Below are 27,269 nucleotides of genomic sequence, written 5' to 3'. Positions count from 1 at the left end.
TAAAAAGCATATATGATGTTTGGATGACTATGTGTTAAAGTTGTGCTATTTCTAGCATTATTGGTGACAAAATTTGTAGTGTTGATGACTTGAGCCATACTCGTGGATAACTAGTAGTGGTTTAAAATGATATTATGAATTTAAATTGCATTTTTAAATCAGTGATGGGTTTAGAAATTTTTCTCATAGGACATGAATTTTTAGACATGGATTGTCTATCATCAAACTTAAATATAAAACATAAACATGTTTATTAATATGGAAAACTTATACATGTATATAGCTATGATGAAAATTAGCTACAAGTGATATTAAAACTATTTAAACCCATTAATTAATAATGAAAAAGTAATACATTCTAGAATAACTTACGCTATAAAACCAACCACCATGCGCCCATGCCACATGACGTTACAAATTATATAATATAACATTTTAAAAGACTAATTAATGATTCATGGAGTGCACATCTTATACCTTATATCAAAGATCAAACCAATTAATACTTTAAATTGATTTTAAGTGTCATATATCCTTTCACAATCTAAAAAACTATTTTTTTAATCTTTAAAACTTTTTTCATTATATAGAAACATAGATATTATATCAACATAGCAGGTAGGCGGGCAACAAATTGCGCCGCCACCCCTTTCTGAATTGCAAACCCTAACCTACTAAAGACATACCCCTGCCCCTTTGGAGTCGACATATTGCTATGCATAACCCGTTGGACCCTGGTTAGAAAACGGATAGCTTCCGGTGCCAAGGAGCCAAAGGTATCAAAAGCCAAAGGGACAAAAACATGTTGGTTCTCTTCGCAGGCTTTAGCATGTTTCTCCACCTTCTTCGTTTCAGACCTTTTCATTGCTTGCCCAGCTACAAACCCATTATCCCTCAAACCAGCTAAGGGAGATACCCCTGTGAGGTCAACACAAGCGTGTTTTCCCCCGGCCCAACCAAAGACGAGCAAATCTGCCGGTCGTAGAGTGGATCTCCCTTCCGTGGGGTCTGTAAGGAAGTTTACGGGGGCTTCCTTTTTAGCTGATATCCCAGCTCGCCTTAAGATGTCCCAAAGAACGTCACGCACCCAATCATGTCGGTATTTGAACCGAGGCATCTCCTTGCAATGAACCGCATGCTCTCCGAATTTATCCAGGCAAGCCTTACGGCAGATCGGACATGTTTCATCTTCTGGGTACATTGGGACCACCAAACGGTACTTAAGAATGACCCTATACTCGACCGCAGACATGCTTTGGCCCAAGCCATCAATCGGGATAACGGTCAGAAAATCTTGGGCATGAGGACCTTGTAAGCATTCAATAACCGCCTTCTGTCGGGAGGACAATCCAAAAACTTCTCCCAGGCTCTGAGCGATTTTGCCAAAAAGGGCATTCGCCAAAGTTTTTTGAGGCTTTGGTGGGGCGGTGTCTATATTAGAGAAACCGCCAATGTCAAAGTCTGGAAGAGTGCCATTTAGGCGTTCCAGGGCCTGCACGTAGTTTGAGTCCAGGTCGACAACTCCGCTATTCCTTAAGATGTGATTCTGTAGCTTCCAAGATTGAGCCCTCGACGCTACAAAAGCGTAAACCCCAACATCATGAGCCGAAAGAAGGCCTAAACCCCCTAAGCTCATCGGTAAAGATGCAAGTCGCCACTGAAGATCACCAAAGAACGGGCCTCCACATACAACTATGTCTTCGATGGCTTCTCGAAGCCCCTTATCAAAACAGGATACCGCATCATCCATCATATGGGGGTGGCATGTTCGTAACCCAAAAAGCAACTTAGCAACCCCCATGCAAGACCTAAGCATGAGGAGTTCGCTCTGGGGATCCCTAAGGCAATGTAAGAGTTTCATAAGATCAACCGCACGAGATGCTCTCCGCCTCGCCAACTCCTTAATAAAGTAGGGATCTCGACTAACAGCCCCTCCAAGGAGCTTTACCCCTCTCTCTGGTCTACCAATCCCACTAGGGAAGAGCCCATCTTTAACTTTCACCCCATTACACGCTGGCCAAAAAACCTCGGTTTTCTTAATATTAAGTTGCAGCCCCAATGATGGCCCTTCCGAGCTGATAATGTCTAGAGCTTTAGCGACTTCGTTGGCACCACCGATAATAGTCCCATCATCCAAGTACCAAGCATGAAATGAGAGGTTACAGTCATTTTGTACCCGGAGAACATGAGATCAAATTTTGAGCCTTTTAAGACTTTTGATGTTTTGGATTTTTATCTTTGAATTTAATGTCTTAAAATTATTTAATTTTTAATTTGTTTTGATGATAATTTAATCATGGGTTTTAACATGGTTGGCTTGCACAGGGTGTTACTTTTTAGGTTCCCGTTGATGGGTTATTTATACGACTCGAACAAGGCTATACATCACATAGGTGTTTTTTTGTCATACATGGTTAATCATTATATACACGAGTCATATAAATGTATTTGAGTCGTATAGACCTATACTAGTGATATAGGCCCAATAAGAGGCATATAAGGGTGTATACACGACATATAGCCTTTTAGCATTGAACTATATGTATCTTGTATTCTATGAAGTGTCAAGGTATATATGGCTCGTATATGCCTATACGAGGCGTATAAACTGGTCAAACTGCAGGTCTGGCATTTCTGTACTGTTGTCGTGCACATGGTCTCTATTCAACTCGTATAAACTCAGAAGGGTTGCTATCTGCAAGAAGCAGCTAGAGTCTGGTTATCACGTCCCTTTTTATCATTTCGAAACGACGAATAACATAATAATTATGCGTGTGCAATACATATGGGACAAAGATTATCCAAAAGCACAAAAGTCCAAGTCTAAACAAAGTAAGGTGCACATGGTTAGAATAGTTTGATTCTATTCTTGCATGATACTATTAAGTCATAAAATTCAACCTTAAAACATGTCAAAAGTCCAATGGCCCTTTCAAAGGGACATTTTAGTGCATACCATTAGAATTTTGTTTTGTCATTCTTGTTTCTTTGTTCGAAGGTATCATCTATCTTATCCATATAAGGTGCAAACAAGACGAGCCGCTCACAAGCTACTCAAGCTTTGATCAATAAAGAGCTAGAAACAAGTCGATCTTTTTCGTGCTCCAACCGAGCCAGAGCCTCAAATAAAGCTCGTTTAGTAACCGAGCTCAAGCCCAAACCTTGTACTGTAAACTCATTTCGTCAAGTTGTATCGAGCCTTGTGTATTTTTTTAAGTTTCACCTCCTTTGCACTTCTACGCATTAATTTTACACTACACGCCTGAGCTCGAGCCGAGCTTTGGCACGTTTAAGGTACTACACAAGCCAGGGCTGAGCTAAGGCCCGTTTAAGGTTTTTCTCAAAATATATAAAAATAATCAAAAACGTATATAAATTAATTAATGAATAACAAACGAGCCAAGCACAAGTCGAGCCTGAGCTTGAAAAATCAACTCACGAGCCGAACTCGAGCTTTAAAAAAAGAGCCCGAATCAAGCTAAACTAGAGCTCGAGCTCTCGTAAGTCAAAACAAGCCGTGCTATAGCCTAGTTGAGCTTGGGCTCAGCTCGTTTGCACCCCATAAATTAACAAGATATAACATTTACAAATGCAGTTATCAATCAGTAAAACAGTAGTTAAAATCACATCTTGATGACATAGATTATTAGTTTTTAACAATTAAGCATCTAATGTGATACAAATGGCAAGAAAAAAAATCACATATATATATGGTAAAAACTTATCATTAAACACCCCCAGCTTCCTGTAATTTTTTCCACATAGAAGCATGCTTTTGGCCAGCAAGATGAAATCTAAAAACTGCATCACTATTGCAAATTCCACAAAGTCTCACAGCATTCTCATTGGCTCCGCCTGCAACAACCTTCCTTCTCTTCGTCTCCAGATCTTGCGAAGTCTCCGCCTTCTTTTTTATTTTAAGATTGCCCTTTTTCGGGTTTTCAGACGGTCCTATGATCGGATTGAAAGTAGAAACAGAAGCTGCAGGGTTTTACTTCTCCATATTTTTTATGTGTTTCTTGCCTAATTTATGTTTATCAAGAATGTCCTTCAACTCGATTTTACATATCTCGCACCAGGCGGACTGACTGAACGATTTTTGGTTTCTTTGGGATCTTTTTCCAGGGCCCACGAGGCTTGACGGTTGGAATTTGATTGGTCCACGTGGTTTTGAGTAGGGATTACTGGTAATAGATGCTGTGAAACATCTTGATGTATTGTTCCACCCTGCAAAAATTAATGGCATTAGTTGATCACTGATCATGGGTCAGTTTTGGGTTTTTGAGTTTCGAAAACCATCTGTTTTCGGTTACTTCAGCTACAGCTTTTTCGGTTTTGCCATTTCCACTTGAAAATTTTGGGCCGAAAAAAATTATCCAATAATAATGAACGTGGGCTTATATATTTTTTTAGGTAATAATCAATTGATCTTTTATACATTTGAACTAAAATATGTAGGCTAAACTACATATTAAATTATTATAGATTACTTGAAATTCAAAATAAAAAATGAAAACGTATAAATTCAATTTTTTTAAATTTTAGTTACACACAAAACTGAAACCAAACGAAAAGTTCGGTTTTTACATAAACATAAAACCAGATCGCCGGTTTCTGTTTCGATTAAGTTATTCCGTTTGGTATTTTTTATTTTTTTTTTGTTGTAATTTTTTTTTCGGATTGTTATTTTTTTTGGTTTCATGCATACCTCTATTCACGGTTGTAGAAACCCTGACTAAGCACTGATTAATCGCTAGTCGTTACACCACTGAGTAGTTGCTGATTAATCGCCATTTGGTCAAGAATGAAATTTTATACCTAAAACTTAGTATAAATATTTGGAAAATTAAATATAAATTCCAATCCAATTAATCGTATCGTCCGACTAGTGCCTAGCTATTTCTATAACCAATGTATCATAGATGTTGTATTATTTATGCATAAAGATCTCTATATTGTAAACTGTAACAACAAGTATGCAATTATTAAACTAAAAATCACATCTTGGAAACTGAAACAAACACTAATAATAATAATAATAATAATAATAATAATAATAATAATAAGAGCTTACTTACAATATCGTACAGATTGTTTCCATATTGCTGAGCAGACTCATCCGGCGGCCAATTATGCTCGGCGGCGTAAGTGTAGGGCCCACCGGGGTGGCTAATTGAATATGATTGGAAGTATGGGTCAACGGCAGGTGGATATTGGTGTGGCTGATGAAGAGGATACGCGTTAGGGTTAGGGTTTTGAGGGTGGTAGAATTGGGGGGTGTATGGATCGGAAAAGGATGTAAATGCTGGTTGCATGTTTTCCGGCAGGTCAATTTTGGAATTTGACGGCGGCGGCGGAGATGAGAGGTTTTGGGAAAATTGGGGATTTTTTGATGGCTAATGGTTTTGTATAAGTATAATTTATATACTTACAATATCATAGGTGGTGTTCTGGTGGTTAACCTACTGCTGCCAGGTTCTATTTAGAAACCCTAGGCGGCGGTGGTATTTTTCGCCGGGTGTACGCGGCCAACCTACTGTTGCCGGGCTCTACTTGGAAAGCCTAGGTAGCAGTGGTGGTTCGGTGATGCTTTACAGCGGTTGTAGTGGTCCGGTGGCCTCTTACCGTCTGTCTCCACCTAGCGTCCGTTGCTGGCTTTCGTAAGGTGGTGTGGGCGGTGTTATAGCAGACGTTGGTTGCTGGTGATTTCATAACTGTAGGGGTGGTGTGTGGCAATTGCTTTGGTTAGGGTTTCAGTAACAAAAATTTTAAGACCACTTTAGTCTGATGTCTTTTGTTGATGTTGATATTATCAATCAAAGTGGGAACTAGATGAGTTGTACAATACATGTCACAAACCACTTTAGTCTGCTGCTGGCTTTTGTTCAATTACACTTTCATTTCACAGAATATTACTAATTTGCTATCTTTGGCATTTGGAGTTCATTTAGCATGTTGTTGCACATGTGGAAGGAGTCTTATGGAACTAAAATGCTTCAATTGGGCATACTACCGAAGACAAGGTATGAAGTGATTTTAGTTACGTGATGTTTACTATTGACTTGGTGTCATTTATGACTATAGTAGTTTGATTCTTTGATTAGTGATAGCTAATAGGAAACTCATCGTCTTATGGATTTTTTATATAGTTGCTCTTATATGTATGTGTGTTAGCAATATAATTGTGAATACTATTGATTTGGGTCAGAAAGGCTTCAGGTTTCGAGTTTATGTTAGTCGTTGCCATTTTTTTATTCTAAATTTAGTTGCAGGTCAGAAAGACTTTAGGTCATTATGATATTGGGTCATTATGGGTTTGGGTCAGTAAGACTAGAAAAAGTTCGTGAAAGTAAATGAGTCTGCAATTTTAGGATCAATAAAATGCAATTGGTTTTAAATCTTGATGTTATTTTCTACTCTACTTTGTTTGGTGGAGTTATGAAATTAGTTTCAATTTAATGTTAATGAATGTTCCGTTGTAGTTACCTTTTTCCTTCAATGTTTTGGCTTGATAATTGATTTATGTCTGCTCCGTTTTGGTTAAAGGTTACGAGTATTGTATTTATTTGTGGGATATCATGTGTGTTAGTCAGCGGTTGGCGGGTCACTATTTTGTGCTTTAGTTGATTCATTTGTTATGTTGTTGTTTGGTGGGTTTATGTCATGTTTGCTACTATATTGTTGTGTATGGTTGATGATTCTGTTTGACATAAATTTTTTTATCGCTTGCTGTTTGTTCAATAATATTAGTATTTGTTTGTATAACAAAGTGTATAGCTTAAACGGAAACACTAATAAAATAAGAACACTAAATGGAAGAAAGCAACAACCAATTAAATGAATGAATCAACATAACTATTAATTCAATGAGATTTTCTTCTCATTTCGTTCTAATTTAATCAAATAGAAAATGATAATTAGTGATTTGACCTCAAATTAATATCCACCTAGAATTAACGATTAAGTGCATACAGTTTGTGTCAGCGGTGTGGTGTTTTCGTGACATTTAGTGTGTCATTCAAATTACTTTTTGATAGATACTTGATAATTTTTCTTCATTTGATTAGCTCATAGGTTGTTTTGTCATTGTTGGGCTGTGTTTTTCGTTAATGATTTTTCTCATTTTCTGGTTTGTGACAGTTTTCACACGTTGTTTATGTTGTATGCTGTTGGTTTTATCATATAGTGATTCGCGTCAACATCATCGGGTCTCCACCACCTACACCAGACCCGAAATCCAAGAGCCAATGCAAGAAATAACAGGTACTTAACTTTCTTTAAAAACAAAACTGCTACAAGGCGTAGGTCAAACTGCTATCAAGGACATTATGGTCAAATCTAATATGAAGCGCAGTTTGGTCAAAATGCAGTTCCATAAAGTAGTTGTACATTGATAACAAAAAGATTACTTAACATACAACCCATGATACCAGTTGCAACTTAATTTTTAACCATGTTGTTGGACAACTATGCATTTTGGCCAAATCTGATATGAACCGCAATTTGGTCTAACTTTCCTAAAAGTGAAGTTTGACCGATACACCCTTTATGTCATATAATCTGTTTGCTTTTGTCCCTAGGCGCCAATCAACTTCCAGTTCTTAATTTTTAATGTACCTCACCTATCTAACGACACATCTAGGAGACAAGAAGCAAAAGATGCAGTGAAGAACAGGAGTACATAAGCTTTTTTTGCGAAGAACAAGACAGAAGAGATCTAACATCACAAGGTTGCATTTTTTTTGTGCATGTAAACCCGAAAATACCCACGTAAATGATATAGGGCAACATGGGTTTCAAAATTTCGTAGGTATCATGTAGCCCATACTAGCATGTGCAACTCAAATGTATGCCAACTAGACATGTATAAAATCATTATCTATGCAAACATATATTGCCAGAACCCAACCACGCCGCATCGCTGCGGGTGGGCCCACTAGTTTAAGTAATGAATTGGTTGCTCACGGTTTCGTCTTTTAATGTATTTTTCTAACGGTCGGCGACTAATAGAATTTTTTGCAGCTAGTTAAAAAACGTTTTTGGATGGAAAATCAACATTTTCGTCCAAACAACTTTGTAACTTTGGATCAGACATTTATGAACCATTTTCTAGTAAAAGCCCAATCAATTGGTGGTGATGGCAGTGTTCATCTGGTGTTTTCAGGCAAAAAATGTAACTTTTCCGGCTAAAAACGTTTTTTCGGTTATCTGTAACTAACGACGTTAAGATTCGGTTAGTGCGGACCGTTGGGAGAAAATACGTTAAAAGACGGGTCGTTCGCAACCAAATCATTAGTTGGAAACAACGACTAAACGATAGTTGGATTAATTAAAACCAATATGCCTTTTGTATATAGTCCTTTTAGTATAACATTATTAATAGTTGTAGTCCTTGTGTATTAATGTATAACACCATGTGATGGTTTTAAATTCATTCCTTATTTGTTAAAGAGTGGTGTTTACATCGAAATAGAAGTCAAGTCGTTAGCCCGTTTTAAATAGAAAAATTAAGTCGTTTAAAAGTTCCGTTCTTAGATCTTGGGGTCAATCGTCACAAAAATTACATCCTTGTACTTCTAGTTCTATATGAATGAGTATTCCCAACCGGGTCGTGGCATCCATGTTCAACGTCGGCAGTCACAGAGCATACTTTATTCTTACGTCAAATGTTGGTCACAACGAAAAACCCTCATGTTCTATCTACGACGAGACTAATGAAATCCTCTTTGTATGATCCAATGCTTTTCAGCAAGAACCGTCCTCCCTGTGCTATTTTAATACCCTAGCCAGTCGGGGTGGATATTGGTAGCAACAGTTAATATGCTTTCAAAAATTAAACATTCATCGAGTGTTTTAAAAAAAGTTCGCTAATCAAAAGTATTGAATGCTAGTCGAAAGTAAAATGCGGTTCAAATTCTCTAATGCTAGTTTTGGTTGTGAGCATAATTCTATACTTAAGCGTGTTTGAATAAGAGCAATTTAGGAATGAATGTCCTGAAAATCTTCACTTGGGCAACCAAAACAAAGCCTCGAGCTCCTTACAAACGACATATATGTTATCCATTGAATACCATATTTCAGTCTCGACGAATTCTATAAACCAAACTACTTCCACAAGTCGTAAACAAAACTATTAAGGTTCGATGAAGTGGAAAAAAATGTGACAATATCATTAAGTACAACAAAGAAAGAATGTAAACCCACATAACTGTTTTTTCACTACATAAACAAAATCAAGAATAAAGAACTAACCAGCCGAAAATAATGAAAGAATTTGAACCACCTCCTTTAAGCCAAAGCAGGCATGTCCTTGATCCAAGCATCCAATGGCTTACCGATCGAGTAAACAATAAAACCGATTTCTCTTAGTTTCTCACCATCAACAACATTCCTACCGTCAAACACAAAAGCAGGTTTCTGCATGTTATCATAAATCCTCTGATAATCCAGTGTTTTAAACTCGTCCCACTCGGTTAAAATACACACAGCATGAGCATCTTTAGTGGCTTCATAAGCACTCCAAACAACACCAACTTGTTTAACCGTGGTTGGACTCATCGGCTGCAGGTGCAGAGGATGGTCCCAGTCAAATTTCTTCATGGAAAGATCTCTTTGAATTTGATCCTCGGTTACTTGTGGATCATAGATGCTCAAAACAGCCTGGTCACCTAACAAACCCTTGCACACATCAATGGCTGGTGTTTCACGTGTGTCACCCGTGTCCTTCTTGAAGGCGAAACCAAGAATAGCAATCTTCTTGTTTGACACTGTGTTGAACATGGATGCCACGACCCGGTTTACAAAACGGGTCTTTTGGTAATCGTTAATCTTTATGACTTGTTTCCAGTATTCAGCCACTTCTGGGAGACCGTTGCACTCACAGATGTAAACCAGGCTCAAAATGTCTTTTTGGAAACAAGAACCACCGAAACCGACACTCGCGTTTAAAAACCTTGCACCGATTCGTTTATCTTTTCCAACTGCATATGCAACTTGTGTAACATTTGCACCTGTGGCTTCACAGAGAGCTGACATGGCGTTAACTGAAGAGATTCTTTGTGCCAAGAAGGCGTTTGCAGCAAGTTTTGATAACTCTGCAGACCATAAGTTTGTTGTAATTATGTTTTCTTCAGGGACCCATTGAGCATACACGTCTTTCAATGTTTTGATTGCTTTCTGTCCACCTGATGTTTCCCTGCCACCAATGAGGACTCGGTCGGGTTTGAAAAGATCTTGAATTGCGGTACCCTCAGCAAGAAACTCTGGGTTTGAAAGAATCTGAAACTTGATTCCTTTGCTATTATGTGTCAGAATCTTTTCGATAGCTTCAGCAGTTTTGACTGGAACAGTTGATTTCTCAACTACAATCTTGTCTGATTTTGACACGTCAGCGATCATACGAGCAGCACTTTCCCAGTATGTGAGATCAGCAGCTTTACCAGCACCAAGACCGCGCGTCTTTGTTGGGGTGTTGACTGAAACGAATACTATGTCAGCCTCGCGTACATGTTTCTCTACATCGGTGCTGAAAAAGAGGTTTTTGCCTCTGCACTGCTTTACAACATCATCAAGGCCCGGTTCATAAATAGGGAGGTGCTCACTGTTCCAGGCTGTGATGCGAGGTACAGAAATATCAACCACTACTACTTCGACAGCAGGGCACTTGAGTGCTATCACAGCCATGGTGGGCCCACCAACATATCCAGCTCCAATGCAGCAGATCTTCACCATCTTCTCGTATTCCTGTAGGACACATTTCCGAGTAAGCATATATGATCCATTATCCATATAGCTCAAAGTTTACATTTTGCTAGTAAAGGAAAGGTAACTTTCAAGTTTCAAGTTTAGAATAAGACATGATAATATTATTACTGTCGCACCATTAAATGACTTCTAACCTCAAGAAACTTTATAAGCCACTAATAAAAAAGACAGAGAATTGCTTTTCTGAATAAAAGAGGGACAAAATGCGAACATATCCATCCAGATTTGCATCCAAAATAATCATCACAGTTAACATATATCCTAGAAACCAATCCAAGATGCATCTTCTAAAGAACACATAAATCTTCTAAAGAACACAACTAACCGATACGAAAGCTGTATACGGCATATTAATAAGCAGAGGAGAATTCCAGGTTATATGTAACAAACTCTAGCAGTCCGATAAAAGTAGGGGTGCTAACCAGCCAAGCTGCTCATGAGCTACGTGAGATCGGATCGATCAAAAGCTTGAAACGAGCCCAGATTTTTCGAGCTCGAGCCTAGCCCGAGTCTCAAATGAACCTCGTTTAGCCATCGAGCCCGACCTCGAGCCTTGTGTATTTTTAAGATTTTTACCTATTTTAGACTTCTATATATTAATTTCACACTACACAGCCAAGCTTTTGCTCAATTATGGTACTACACACACGAGCTCAAGCTGAGCTTAGGCTCGTTTAAGGTTCTTCTCAAAATACATAAAAGTAATTAACAAAACATATATCAATATAAATTAATTAAGTAATAAATAATAAACAAGCCGATCTCGAGCTTTAAAAGAAGAGCTAGAGGTCTTTGACTCTCGTAAGTCAAAACGACTTCTAAAATTCAGATTTGCTCCAAATGTATCATACACAACCACAAAAACTAGTCATTTCATCTATCTTTTATTCAAAAAATCCTAATTAAAACACGATATAAACCCCAGATCATGTATTCACCTCAATTAAAAAACACAGATCTAAAATCAACACTTTCAATTCACATTTCATAACCTACAGCCTAAAAACCTAATTCACCTTAGTAATACACAATAACATAACAATCATCAATAAAAACCTAATTCACCTAATATCAATAGATCTGATTATATATAAATATACATTTAACGTATAAATCACTAACATCTAATGAAGAACCCTAACAAATCAAATCAAATCAAAATCGTATAATTATGAATCGTAAATATTATACCTGTTAGATCCACATTCAGAGTGTGTGTGAAATTGAGATCAGTTAGTTAATTAGTTATATGTAGTATGGAGCATATAAAGCGGGAGTTGTTTATATAGTTTTTTTCAAGTACTGAATTTGTCCCTTGGGTTTTTAATAAATGACATTTGAGTCCGACGTAAACGAACTGAACGTTTAGTAAACCGTTCGAGCCGGGATGTACCTTTATTTAATAAACGAACGGACATGTAAAAACTGTTTTAACCTCGCACTCTACGTATTCATATAACCACATATAGTTGTTTATAATTCCGACAAGAAAAATCTCTACATCCATCGTTGGTTAAACTATTTCAATCTATCTTTTTTTATCTATTAAAAAACATACAATTTAAAGCTATATATATTTCATTAATATTCTTTTGATATTTATTTAAACATATTTAGACTGAGTCACAAATTTGACATTTTAACACTTGGTTCTTGTTCTTTTACCGACTTACCAATCACTGGCGAATCTTAGTGTGGGCCAAGGTGGGTCGCGGCCCACTCATCTTTTTCGTTCTATAGTGTAATTTTTCGAAAAGAAAAAAGTTAAATGTATTGAGTCCGGCCCATCCAAATTATTGTTCAATGGTGGAAGTGGAGTTAAATATTCAGGGCCATTATATAAAAATTGGACCCAATCAGTCGGCTCATAAATCTTCTACATAGCTAAATCACTTAAATACTCTTATCGATGTAAAGCGTCGTTATAACAATGTTTTATAGGTTGGTTGGATGTTTAATGGTTTTCTGCTTCTTGTGTTTCTAACATGTAACTGGTCTTCTAACTGGAGAGTTGATGGGTTTAAAGGCTGAGGACTTGTTATATAAACAGAACAAGAGTGTATTGGTTCACGGATTGCCTCATCAGAAGTGGTCTTGTTATATAAACAGAACAAGAGTGTATAGGTTAGAAGAGTTTTTTGGGTGCTAATTTCAAAACATTGAAGGATAGATGACTCAAAGTCCAAAAATCCCGCTTAGAGATCTACATGAGTTAACTCTCTCTTCACTCGCTATGGAGAAAGATAAAGGGATAGATAATTGAAAATCCCGCTTAGAGATGGCAAAAATCAAGTCAGAGTAGGAGTTCCCATCCGTCAAGGCCTTGTTTTACTTGCCCTGGACAGAAACGGATCGGTTGCTTGTTGTGATAGTCAAGGGCTTGCTTGGGAAAGATAAAGAATAGATGACTGAAAATCCCGCTTAGAGATCTCAAAAAATCAAGTCAGATTAGGAGTTCCCATCCGTCCCGACTACCACTTCCCTCATCGGGTTCCTCTCTGTTCATGATGGGGTTCTTGGAGGACAAGTCCAACTCTACTCTTCCTCCCTAAACTATTATAGCCAACAAACAGGGCACCAAATGCATCAAGAAACTACATAGATATCAAAAGTTATAAGACAATTAAACTTGTAACAAGGCACCAAAATCCTTAAAAACCATGTCAAAAACACATAGTAATCACTCAAAAACAATAAATAAACACCTAAATTCACCTCTCTACTCTTCCTCCCCTGCATCTTTCTTCTTTTTCTTATCTTTTTTCTTCTTCTCACTCTTACTCTCTTCTTCTGCAACACCATCTTTATCCTTCTTTTTCTTCTTCTTCTTTTCCGACTTATCTCCGTCACCATTCTCGGCTGCAACAACTACCTCCGCTACCTCCTCCACGTCACCATCTTTCTTCTTTTTCTTCTTTTTTTCCGTAGTCTCGCCTTCTACCTTCTCCTCTTCTTCAACCTTCTTCTTCTTCTTCTTCAAAACCGGTGTTTCGTCAACACCCGCAGCATCATCTTCCAACTTACGTTTCCGCCCTTCATCAATATCTTCACCATCCTTAACCTTCTTTTTCTTCTTCTTCTCACTGTCAACTGTAACTTCCACCGCCTCAACCGGTTCAGCCGTAGCAGCAAGCCCTGCCACCATCGAATCCCCCCCTGTCGGGAGAACAACATTCCTCACCCACTCAGCCGGCGTCTTCTCATTCGGCTTCCCATGCTTACTCAACTTCCCTTCCGAAATCAGTTTCTTCTTCATCGAAGCCGTCGGTCCCAACCCCCATTTTCTCGGATACATATCCCTATCCATCACCACCCTCTTAATCTTCGCCACAACCCCATGATCACACGTCGCCATCACCGCCGTCGTCATCTCCGCAATCCCCAACGCAATCGCCTCCCCTTTCGTCGTCATCAAAACCACCTCCTCCCCATTCTCAATCCCATTCTCAAACCTCAACAACCCCGGGATCATCAACTTCGCACCGTAGCATATCGCATTCACCGCCGAATCCTTCACCACCAACCTCTTATAACTCGTCAACAACACCTCCAACGGCATAACCACGCGTCTCAAATACGCCTCGTCCCGATAATTATCAAACATCCATTGCGCGTCCATAACATCATGCATCGTTACCATATTATCCTTTTCCCCCATTATCCCCGACCGCACTCGTCTCAATTCCTGCATATGTCCACCGACTCCCAAAATCAACCCTAAATGAACACACAAAGTCCGAACATACGTCCCGGCCTCACACGATATCCAAAACACAACCAAATGCTTATCGGCATCATACTCTAACAACTTACTTTCATAAATAGTTCTAATCCTAAGCTGCCGTTTAACGGCTGAAATCAACGGAGGCCGTTGAAACACGGCACCGGTTAACGTTTCCAAAGCCCTAGCTACTTTCGCAACATCTGGTACGGAAGAATGTAACCTAGCTACACATACATACTCCTTACCAGCGCCTTGTTGCGATTTGACTAACCTAGTGGCACGATCTATACATACGATTAAGTTACCGGTGACTTTTGGATCTAATGTGCCGCTGTGGCCAGTCTTCTCGACACGTAGGATGCGTTTGATCCACGCGACTACTTCGTGTGAGCTAGGGTTTGCAGGTTTGTCTAGGTTGATTACGCCGTACCTGATGTATTCGGTTAACGGACGTTTGAGTGGTGAGTAGCCGGACGGGAGTGGCGTGTAGTGGCCGGTACGGACGTTTAATCGGTCGTAGTTTTTTAAGAGGATTGGCCAGTCGGAGGTGTTAATTGCCGGTGTGAAGGATTGTGGTTTGATTAGGTAATCGGCGTCGGCGGATGGTGATTCAATGGTGGTGTAATCGGTGTCTTTTGACTTGGACTTCTTTTTCTTCTTGTCGGAGCGGTGGATGTCGGCGTCTGACATGGCGGCGGTGGTGGAAGTGGTTGTCGGAGTGAAGTGTGGTGGCTAGGGTTTTGGAAGATAAGAGTTTTAAGGGGTTTAGGGTTTTGAGGGATGTTAAGTTGTTAACAATGTGTGTGAATTTATGTGTGTTTATTTTAAAAAAAATATTATTTTATTTTAGGGTTTATATTTTAAACTAAACTATCTTACTTTGACGTGAATTTGGTTGGTATAGATTAATTTTGTACGTTTTTCAACGCTACATATAGAAAAAATGTAAACATCTAGAGCAGGAATTTGCCCGGTATCGATTAGGTTCGTGTCAGTACCGGCACGAAAGCCAAAAAAAATGTTTTAAACATAAAATGTATATACACGTGCGTGCGCGTGTATATAAACAAAAATGGGTAAATGTTGACGTTGTTATGGCTAGTCGACGTGAATTCGATTGATATCAATTAGATTTGTTACGATACTGGAACGAAAACCAAAAAATAATCTTATAAAGTTATAAGACCATCTCCAATAGGAGATTCTTATGTGTTATTAGAAGAGAGGGAAAATGATGTGGAAGAGAGATGATTATATGAAAGAGAGAAGATGAGGTAAGAACCGCAAGATTCTTGTGAAATAATATCTAAGAATGTGTTTCTGAGTAGAGATTGAGGAGAGATGTGTGAGAAGAGACGAGAGAGGTGATATTTTGATGGGCCAAGTGTCATATAATCACATAAAAACACCATCTAATAATCTATCTATTGGTGATACTCTAAAATAAAAAAATTAAAAGAAAAAAAACAAATGAAATATTATAAAAAGATAATAAGCGACACCTACATCTCATTTTAAACTTAATCTTCTTGAAACCAACACATGAGGGGTAAATCAACTTCACATAACAGCAACACAATTAGCACTTGAAAACTGATTCGTATTTGACAACTTTAAAATCTTTAACCAATGTAGTTGGAGCTCTTATGTGGTTGAGAAAACCACTTACTGTGTTTGCAAAACATAGTATATTCGACATATGCATATGGTGTGAAGTGTAGGTCCTTGTCTTTCCTATGATAACCATATAGTGGAATTTCACTTTTGTGTACGGTAAAGCTAGAAGATACCACCGTAGCTTTATGCCTTTATGATGGTCCTAAAATTCATGTTCCATGTTCCATGTTCCTAAAATTTATGCCTACATGTTCTTGTGGCTTTTTGGGTGTCTTCTTTTATACTATGTATTGACTATTGATTCCTTGTTGTTACATGTAATGTATACTTTCATGTGATACATTCAAAGTAGTTTGTTATAAAAATTAAAAAGTCATGGTCTCTATAAATTTTTCAATTTGATCACCTTTATGTACGTGTGTTCGAAAATGGTTTACCACTTAAATGTGTTTTTGGGATAACTTGCACCATGTTATCAAACTTTTTTTTTTTAAATAATGTTACGACCATGGTTGGTATAAAAATAAATAAAGTATTAGTTAGTTAAATAGATATAAATATCGGAAATGAAAAGTGACAGTGTTTAAAAGATATAAATTTTAGAATTAAGTGTTTTTTCTATTAAATAATAAGGATAGGGTGACGAAACTAATGTAGATGCTATTAGACGTGATACAAATTTACACAATAGATTATATCATAAAGGTAAATTGAACCTTTTGTTTTCAAAGTTGCTTAAGTTTGATCTACTGTAGTTATTAGTTTCCTTAAAAAATAAAAAATAAAAAAAATTTATAGATTATTGTTTTTCAATACTCAAATTTTCTCATCATCGAATAGGCAAGTATTAAAGTTGGGACCTAACCTAATAACTTATTTTTTTTGAACGGCGCCTAACAACTTATTAACAAGCAATTGAAAAACCTGAGATAAAAGATCTTATTAAATCAATGTTCTAAAAAAACAAGTTTTACAACCACATAATGTTGTGTGCTTTGGATAATGAGTTAGAGTGGATGTCATTTATACGGGTCCATCGAAACTCATGATCTTCAAGTACCACAAAGAGCTTCAAACCGTTAAGCTGACATGATTCTTGGCTTCCTAAGGTCCTCCGAAATGGGAACATGTTGCTGAAAGTTTGTAACATGGAAATCATGAAAAGTTATGAGTTTAATTTGCAAAATAAAAGGTTGATCTGAAATAATTTTATAAGCCAGTACAAAATATTCTTCTAATAGAATTCGATGTTATGGTAATTTTACATAAGATGTGTCGACGACGTTCAAGAACATAATTGGTAATCAATATCAGAGCAGTACAATAGCACGTCAAAAAATCTAACTCAAAAAACATATAACAGAAACAACTTTATCTAATAACCATAGTAGATAAACCAAACTCGAATAACTATATCATGCTATTAGACCGATTTGTAAATCGAATTCAACCTCCAAAATACAGAACTCGGTTGGGCCTAACTAGTTTGGGTCGAGATTCAGAAATTATCTAGTGAATGTATTAATTGATTATTATATAAACATATGAAATAATAAAACAAGAATTATATAAACAATAAACTCGTTTAGGCTCACGAGTCGACACAAGCTCGTATTAAGTGAAATTCGGGCTTGGGAGCTCGAGCTCGAACTCGTCTATTAATAAAAGTTTAAGCTCACCGTGCATAACAGGAAAGGATAAAAGACGTTGAATCAAAAAGTCAACAACCCTAAACGTACGTCTTTTGAAGCTCAATCTTACAGTCGTCTGTGAGTGGATTTGAATTACGTTTGCAGGTAATAAATAAATCAATCAATCAATTGGAGAATTATAATTATAATTCTATTGCTTCATTGTGTAATTTGAAACCCTAGAAATAGAGTTAATTGACTAATTATGTTATTATTATTAATTGCAGATGAGTCATTCAGTGGATCACAATTCAACTAATAATAATAATAATCGTAAGTTTTACTCTCTATTTCTCCAGTACCTACTTGCTTGGTTTCACCTTATTGACTACAGTTTGAATTTAGGAGCTGCAAGTAAGCTGAAATTAGTACAGATTATTAATTCTAGGTTTTTATTGTGAAATCATACAGATCACATTATGACTTATATTCATCATCACACTAAAAGAATTATTATTATTATTGTTGTTGTTGTTATTATTATTATTGTTATTATTATTATTATTATTATTCAAAAGCTTATAATTAATCATACTTATTAACTAAAAGCCCTAGATTCTTACGCCTAGTTTGTCTCGGCAGAGAAGGAAAACAAGTTTAATCTTCAATGCAATTTTACAATTCGAAAGAATAAGAATTGTGGTTGAAGAATTAAACTGATTCCAACAAACACACCAAAGCCTGGAATCAGGGCTGCGGCATTGCCATACGAGCAAATTATTAAAGCCGAAGATTGGGACCGTGTGGAACCAAGAAGGTGACAGGAGCATGAGAAGATAAAAGCCGATGAGCGCAGCTGGAAGTTAGATCTAGGAGATGTCAATGGAATTACATTGAATATTTTGTTATTCAAGTTTTGGAATTACTTTTGAGTCTTGACTATTTTTAGAACTTTTGGTAGTATTGAAGGTTATATAATAAAATTTATTTTATATTATTTGAATAATAGTATTATTTTACTTATACATAAGTAACATAATATATTTTTAAATTTCTTATATAAGCGTGTTTTGTTTTTTAAATTCTCAGGCCCTCGCTTTTCTTTGCGCCTTGAGGCTGGGCCCTGGCGAGGCCTATGCGCCTACTGCATTTGATAACTATGCTTATAATACATCATCTTGTATTTGTTAGGCTGTGTTAATATAAGGATACAAACTGATGCGATGCCGGTAGTAGTGGGAACAGTTAAGGCCAATAACCGATTGTAGCAGTATTAGATTAGGTTTCTAGTTCATTTTTTGGTTGTCTTTGTTTATAATCTGAAAGTGTCGTACTGTAACTTGGAGCGATTGCCTTTCTCGAATTAGGCCTTATTATCAAACCAAATCATTTGTTGCTTTTTGTTTTCGCGAGGTGCTAACACAAACAGTCAAAAAAGTTTTTCTTAATTATTTTAATTTAACTGGCTTTACGGTCTCATTTTTAATGAATTTTGATCTTTTATCTACTAGAGCATGGAAGCAAAGGTCTGGAAGTTTTTGTTGGTGGTTTGGCCCGTTCTCTTACTGAAGACAAGGTTCGCAAGGTTAGCCATCTCTTCATACTCATCATCTTGTTAATTTGCGTTCTGTTAAAATTCTTATTTTTTTTCTTTGGGCTTTGGAACTTTATATTATTCTCAGTATTTGTTTATGCATTTAAGGTTACCGAGTTGTATGTGCGTTTTTGTTTATGTTTTTCATTATATGCTATAGAGTTACGTTTGATGTTTCAACAGTGCTGTATTTGAACTACCGTAACTTTGATTCCTGTTTCTTTAGGTGTTCTCAGCCTGTGGAGAAGTTACAGACATTCGATTGATAAAGGATCAAACAGGAAACCTAAAGGTGGTCTGTTTGTACACCTTTACTGCATAAGCTTTGATGATTAGCTATTTCTAATATTCTAATATTTGTTTCTAACTTACCTGTTTCTTTGCATAATATATACACAGGGGTTTGGCTTTATACATTTTGCAACAAAAGATGCTGCTGACAAAGCTCTGAAGGAGTTGAATGGATCTATGGTAAATAATAATCTCCTAACACTTACAGTTAATACTCTTTATAAAGGACAACTGAAATGAATGTTTAAAGGTATAAAGTTGATCTTTTTTACTCTCTATGTTTCAGCTAGAAGGAAAAAGGATAGGTGTTCTTCCATCTGCTGCACAGGACACACTATTTATTGGAAACCTTAACAAGGGTTTGTTTTAATCTGTTCGTACTACTGTTAATTTTCATGCTTAAAATATTTCACTTTCCTTAATCTTAGTAATTTTTTGTGTGTAGGGTGTAGTGCTGATGATTTTAATAAAGTTATTCGGCAGGTAAATACATATTTTCTTGGTTATATTTGTTTTTGTTGGTCATAATTTCATGTAACTAACGGTTTTGGTAGTATAGGTTTTCCCAGATGTTGTTTCCATTGATCTTTCACAGCCCCCAAATGAGGCTGCTGCTAACAAAAAGGTCAAGAACCGTGGTTTTGCTTTTGTGAAGTTTTCATCTCATGCTGTAAGTTATCTGTATACTTATCTCATCATCTTGTTGACCGGTGAAAGTTCAGTTTAGACTAATGTGATATCACAGGCCGCTTCACGTGCATTTAGGCTTGGTTCCAAACCAGGTTTTGCTCTCGGTGATTCAATGCATCCTTCTGTTAAATGGGCTGAGGAGGATGCTGGAGTTGATTCAGATGAACTTGCTAAGGTGTTAATTTGTTTCATTTTGTTATGCATTGTTTGTTGTACATATATTTATACTTCATATTTGTATTTCCAGATAAAAATAGCATTTGTCAGTAACTTACCCTCCAATACTGATGAAAACTACTTGAAGTTACTCTTTGGCCCCTTTGGAACGGTCAGAGATACATATACTGCAGTTTATGTATTTATATCTAACTTTTAGTTACATTAATTGTAAGTTTGGATTGTTTGCAATTTTGCATGTTGTCTTTCAGATAGAAAAAGTGGTGGTACATAACAAAGGCACTTCTTTTGTTGGATTTGTTCATTTTGCTGAACGATCAGTAAGTGACAAAATTTACTTTAGCACTCAGTTAATTATAATTTCTAACTTTGCTTCTATATGTAGCACCTTGATAGTGCCATAGGGGGGCTAAATGAAAAGGTTGTCTCAGGGCCAAAAGGCGGTCCATCATTTAAACTACAGGTACTGTTAGTGTTAGTTATTGTAGGTTTTTAGTTAGTTATTTATAAAAGAGAAACAAATAAATCTGTTCATCATCCAAACTCATCTACATGATAATAATAGGTTGAAGTTGCAAGGCCTATGGATAAGAAAAGGAAAAGGGCTTATGAAGATCCCCAAGTCACTAAGTTCCAACCTCAGATTCACAATTCGGTATTGAATTCCTTCAATGGCCACCACGAAGTCACACATCAAAAGGTTTATAATTATTTGATTGATATTAACGTTTTTAGGTTTTCATTCTCACTTAATTTGATATATGTGTTGTTCTTATTATTAGGAACCGATAGGTGCTGATCCTCATGAAGCTGCTGTTCTACAGCTACCGGTTGCTGTCAGAGAGCGGCTACTTCGGATTTTACGGCTCGGTATTGCCACTCGATACGATGTATGTTTTCACTTTTTAAATAACACACTCACACACACATACACATCAAGAAGTTGACCTGTTAAGTTTTTGATATTTTTTTGTTAATTCTTTGGCAGATTGAAGTTGAATCCTTAACTAGTCTTGCAGAATTACCTGAATCTGCAGCCATATTAGTTCTTGATCAGGTTAACTACATCTCCATTGAATATTTGAATCTCTATATTATATAAAATAAATATTATTTTAAAATTTTTGTAACTTGATTAAGCTATACATTTCTCTACAGTTCATGTTATCCGGAGCCGATGAGTATGACAAGAGAGCATATCTCACATCACTAATTTCTAAGGTATGTGTTATGTTTTCATGGTTACAGGTTAGTTATTCGTTTTAGGCAGAATTTCATGCATGTGCTCTTAAAACTTCAAAAGGTTCATAGATCGTATATGTCCTTTCAAAATACGTGAAACATTCATAATTACTCAATTCTATTAAAATGATATTAGACCATTAAATTCCCATTTTTACCTGTAGATAGTACATAAAGTACAATATTTTTTTAGAACAGCATGTATCTAAAAAAACCCAAAACAACCGATACAAATCATTTAATATAATTGCCCTTCTGCAAGGTGCAAAAATAACAAAATAAGTACCAGGGACGTGATTGTCAAGTAAAACTCTTGATTAATTCAATGTTTAAAAAACACTAAAGCTCTCATATTGAGATGGTTTATTCTCTTGTAATAATATCTACCCCAATAAACAAAATAAAAACAAGAAACATGAGTATCATTCTACCTTCCCAATTTTTTACTAAAACAATTATACGTCAATACAAAGCTAACCCTCAGTTCAGTTTCTGCAAGATGCAGAAAAACAGAAGAAAACATCAAAGGGGCGGCTAGTTTAGTTTTTTCAATTTTTATCTATCAATAATTTTTTAATCTAATTGCCCTTCTGCAAGGTGCAAAAACAACAAAATAGGTACCAGACACGTGATTGTCAAGTAAAACTCTTTGGTTAATTCAATGTTTAAAAAACACTAAAGCTCTCATATTGATATGGTTTGTTCTCATGTAATAATAGCTTTCCTAATCCGCAAAATAAAAACAAGCAACACGAGTATCGTTCTACCTTCCCAATTTTTTACTAAAACAGTTAATACGGTTATACATCAATCGAAAGCTAGTTTAGCTTTTGCAAATTTAATCTATCAATAATTTTTATTTTGCATACAGTACCAGCGGGACAAACTTGAATTGAACCAACTACCTCCAAGTTTGTCAAGATTAAGGGACACTAACGTTAGGGATCCAGTGAGCACGGGCTTCCACAATAGGACCCATCTTTCAGCCCTTGATTCTCTTGCCTTGCATGTTGACTCGAGTGTGCCTAGGTTTGTTTCTTGTACACCAAGCAATTTGGTTTATATAGTTCATCGCGTATTTTTAATGGACATTTTGATCAGTAAAAGCTATGTACTATTAATAGGATCCAAGTATCTAACACGATTTATTAGCAAAAAAGTAAACACAAAACTAAGTCTGTTTCGAGTGCAATTGTCTCTCCCAGATCCCAATAATGCTTTATAAACCTTAAGTCAATAATCAAATAAGCATAATAAACTTATGCACATACCCATACTTATATAAGCAAACAATAAATATAATATTATCATTTTCATACTTATGCATAAAACCAACCAGAGTCTAGTCTACTAATTGTAGCATTCAAATGCAGTCGAGCTAGGCTGGGCATCATGTTAAAATGGGTTTGGGTCAAAAACAGGTTATAAGAAAAGACGGGTCAAATTGCCAATAATGCTTTATAAACCCTCACTCAATAGTCAATCAAGCATAATCAATGTATACTTCTACACATACTTAAGTTAGCTCCCATAAAAACGAAATATGATAATTTTCATTCTTGGGCCTAAAAGGTTTGTAGTGCGTAAAACTAACAAAGAGTCTAGGCAATTAATCGTAGCATTTACTTGTCGGCGAGCTGGGTTCGGTATTAGGTCAAATGGGTTTGTGTCAAAACAGGTTTTTTTAAGGAAAATACGAGCCAAATGCAGGCTGACCCGTTTGGTCAAACACTTTTATTTGTTTTTTCACTCCTTGTTTATTTATATGTGTGTAATGCAGGTCGGACAGTTATGCATCTCGTTATTCTTCATTATATTCAGATTACCGTTTACCAAGTCACACAGGCGTTTCAAGAGCAGAAGAAAGAAATTCGTTTCACCTGCACGAGTTACCGGGGTCTTCTTCTACAGTTAATTACAACCGGTATTTAACAAATTCAAATATTCCAGCAGCTTATGGTAGCATGGAGGAAATGAGCCCCAATCCGTCACACCAATTCCTACACTCGTCTTCAATAATATCTTATCCAAAGCCTGCACAAGACGTGGACCGAATACCAGCACCATCTAGTGACGGTCCCGCTGCTCGTCCCCAAATGAGATTTGACCCATTTACTGGTCAACCTTACAAGTTTGATCCATTCACCGGTGAACCCATTGTTCCAGAAAGTGTGCCTAGCCCGTATGAGAACACGTACCGACTATGAGCAAATTCTTTTTATCGTTTCTCTACCGAAACAAGGGTTGGTTTAAGTTGATGCAATTTATGTTAACTGTTAAGAGATGTTTGTTTAATGTACATTAGTGGAATTCTTTTAATTATTTTATTAACTATAAGAAAACTTGTAGCCGAGTTTTAGCTTGAGTACTCAATATGTAATATTAGGCTTAGGAGGAAGTTAACGAATTCATCTTACGTTGACTCCTTAGTCTCCATAATGTTCTCTCTAATCGATAGTGGTTGACTTATTTTGACCTTTAAGTCAACACACTTATGTGTGTACTAGATCATTAAGCAGTGACGAATTCAGGATTTGTAAAACATATACCAAGTAATGTTAAAATATTATATTTTGTTAGATTTATTGATGTGATTAGTATTTTTTTAATAATATACATTCTAAGAATAAAGAATTAAAATATAAAATGACTCAAAATGTGCTTTAAAATGTACCGGATACAACAAGATAAAACAAACGTTGTTGTCATCAAAGTTTATTAAATTCTTCGAATCTAATCACGTGCCTTAGCTGCCATGTGGCCGTACAACTTTATTTGCATGCACTCAAAATTCAGAGAAAATAAAAGGGAAAGTATTCATTTGTTGTGTGTATTATTAGTAATTAGTAATAGTAACTCTACACCTATAATTATCATATATGTATTATTAGTAATTAGTAATAATAACTCTACACCTATAATTATCATATATGTTTGGTTGTGTACCAACTTTCATTATTCAAATAATCAAATGAAGAGTACCCAAAAATAACAAATGTGTATCCATTAATAATATACTATTATACTTATTTGATAATAGACGGGTGTTCGTGCGATGCAGCTGAAACACAGACTGTTGATAATGGTTTGATTTCAATTTTTAAAGGTTCCGTTTCGGTTTACGTGATCAAAAACCGCTACTAATTATTTATTTAAAAACCAGCAAAACCAGATCGCAAGCACCGCTATGTAAATGTTAATTTTTTTACTAAACAAAAACTAAGACGATATCATACTCAAACTAAAGAGAATAAAATTCTCGTTTTTATGGTGTCGTGTTTTTAAAAAAATATTAGCGTATGAAAAAATTATGACCGTTTAAAAGTCGTGGGTGGAAGTTGGGTTAAATGTAAAATTAAAAATAATATATGTTTAAAATTTAAAGGGCTAATGTTGTAACTATTACTTAAATTTATAAAATTTAATTAAAGTTGAGGGGACAATATTGTAACTATGTTTAAAGAATTGAAGTTTAGTATGTTTCCATCTTCAATTTCAATATAAGTTGTATCATTTATTAATTAAGTTGTAGGTTACTTAAAATCTGTCTTATTTTGCCCATGAGTTATGTATTATATATAGTATAGATGATTTATTTACTATCATTTCACATAAAGTAATACATGAGTAAAAGGTATAGATGGTGTTAATGTGTGTTATGTCTACTATTAACTAGTTATATCATGTACATTAATAACATCCGATTCAATATAAAGCATATACTAAGGGTACTCGGGGGTACTATTCGGGTTCCCCATTTGGTTACTCGATAAGCTCAGTAACACCAGTGTTGCCACCAAGTGAGCTTCCTAATTCGGTTTGCTTTTTTCGATTGTACTACTCGAGTGAGAATGATGGTTGTTGATATGCTATGTGGAACACGGTTGTGTAGTTTTGTGCATGCCGAACACCACCTCAACCAATTTGGGCTCATTTGGGTAGTTTTGTTTCACGCGTCAATAGAACACGTGTCAATCTCTAGTTAAATGGTAATTTAACAAATTTTATGGCTATTTTTACTAATTAGTTTACTCAACATGAGTATCATTATATGTATCCAATGTAGGATTGTACAAGGTGCATTGGAAGGTTGTACTGGAAAATGAGGAGTAATTGCCTTGCCACCAGAGCAGAAGCTGCTGGGAATGCGAAGAACATGTGGTACAAGTCATATGCTGTCTGTCTGTCTGTCTGTCTGTCTGTCTGCTTGTCACAAACAACATTAATCCTATACATGTTTGCATGTGCATGTGCATGTGCATGCGCCGCTTTGCGCACTATCCACATATCACATGACCCCTCTTAATTTCCTATGTAACCTTTTATTTTATATCAAAGTTATTTTAATCCACACCTTATGACACTTGTAACTTCTTCTTCTTCTTCTTCTTTTTTAAAAAAAAAGATACAAATTAAATAATTTCGTAATGCTTGAACTAGGGAGGAGCAAATTGATTACCCTTCGGTCCAAATTATAAAATATGATGACTCAGACCATTCACCCTAGAGAAAACCCATAATTAAAAAAAACTTGTAGCTCAAGTTGGAACATATTGTTTCATGCAAGACCAGTGGCGGATCCAGAAAATTTTCTCACTGGGGTCGGAATTTTTTTTTATTTGTACATAATTAACCATCGCTATATAAAATTTTTTTTGGTCCGGTTCAACCATCGGGTCAGGCCGAATTGCGTTGGTCATATATATAGAAAAAATGATAATCAAACAAAGAATTATATAACAAAAGAAAAGTACGAGAAACTTTATTATAAATGCATAATTATTGAACAATATATCTAGCTTTGTTATACGCGGGCTTTCATTTTCTTAAATATAACCAAAACATCATCTAGTTTGACATTTATAAGCAGGTTGTTTTTTTAATGAAATAAATAAAATCATCGTTTAAACTCTCATCATCCATATGATTACGCAAATTGGACTTCACGTACTCCATCGCCAAAAAGCAAATTTCAACGCATACGGTTGCAATGAGTAATAATGATATGAGAGGTAACTTCAATTAACGAATAAACAATACACCTGCAAATGAAGTAAGTGGGCAAAATAATGTATAGCTGAAACATTTTTTTAGATCAAAACACTTAATCCATTAAATTTACATTATCTATTACTTCCGTCATCATACTCCTTTTTTTCAATTAGCTTAAATGTAGATTAAGTTGGGAGTTTGAGACTTGTGCTTATAAATTGAACATAGATTAATTGAGCATTTGAGCTTAAACTTGTATTTTAATTATTTCCTACTAAACTCAAATTTAGTTGGTATATTATTTATATACATTTATATAATTAAACTTGTAAATATGTCAAATAAAAATTATCGGGGTCAGTCTCAAATTTCATAAGGTTGTTCTCGAAATCCCAACAGGGTCATTGTGTCATCCTCGAAATCACACAGGGGTCGGGGTCAAATTTATACAGGGGTCGGTTGGGATTTTAACACATATATACTAGTAAAAAAAATTTCACAGGGACGGAGGACCCCCCACCTCAAAGTGTGGCTACGCCACTGTGCA

General features: G+C 36.0%; 2 protein-coding genes and 1 pseudogene across 3 annotated transcripts; 1 reads left to right on the top strand and 2 right to left on the bottom strand.

Moving 5' to 3' along the window:
• Window positions 1-9,051: 9,051 nt before the first annotated feature.
• Window positions 9,052-11,037, bottom strand: LOC143543013 (UDP-glucose 6-dehydrogenase 3-like). The gene has a single exon (XM_077035449.1). It carries the CDS (start codon window positions 10,786-10,788, stop codon window positions 9,289-9,291), a length of 1,500 nt encoding a protein of 499 aa, XP_076891564.1. The 5' UTR covers window positions 10,789-11,037; the 3' UTR covers window positions 9,052-9,288.
• A 2,185-nt stretch (window positions 11,038-13,222) lies between these two features.
• Window positions 13,223-15,269, bottom strand: LOC143543011 (H/ACA ribonucleoprotein complex subunit 4 pseudogene; annotated as a pseudogene).
• Window positions 15,270-18,878: 3,609 nt separating this feature from the next.
• LOC143543042 (heterogeneous nuclear ribonucleoprotein Q-like) lies at window positions 18,879-24,031 on the top strand. 2 transcript variants are annotated; one of them, XM_077035476.1, is made up of 16 exons: window positions 18,882-19,321; window positions 19,557-19,622; window positions 19,730-19,801; window positions 19,908-19,980; window positions 20,067-20,104; window positions 20,181-20,291; window positions 20,367-20,486; window positions 20,559-20,639; window positions 20,740-20,808; window positions 20,874-20,951; window positions 21,054-21,188; window positions 21,271-21,378; window positions 21,477-21,545; window positions 21,647-21,709; window positions 22,602-22,759; window positions 23,511-24,031. In XM_077035476.1, the coding sequence occupies exons 3-16, from the start codon at window positions 19,799-19,801 to the stop codon at window positions 23,935-23,937; spliced, it is 1,533 nt and encodes a 510-aa protein (XP_076891591.1). In that variant the 5' UTR covers window positions 18,882-19,321; window positions 19,557-19,622; window positions 19,730-19,798; the 3' UTR covers window positions 23,938-24,031. The 2 variants fall into 2 exon arrangements, with proteins under 2 accessions (XP_076891592.1, XP_076891591.1); XM_077035477.1 differs by lacking the exon at window positions 22,602-22,759 and having other exon boundaries at window positions 18,879-19,321; window positions 23,511-23,797.
• The last annotated feature ends 3,238 nt before the right edge of the window (window positions 24,032-27,269 follow it).

This window comes from Bidens hawaiensis, unplaced genomic scaffold (assembly GCF_021521415.1).
Source record: "Bidens hawaiensis isolate Kalapana, Puna unplaced genomic scaffold, B.hawaiensis_p1.1 tig00013016_1, whole genome shotgun sequence".
NCBI classification, from domain to species: Eukaryota; Viridiplantae; Streptophyta; class Magnoliopsida; order Asterales; family Asteraceae; genus Bidens; species Bidens hawaiensis.
This window is presented reverse-complemented; position numbering and strand designations above follow the sequence as displayed.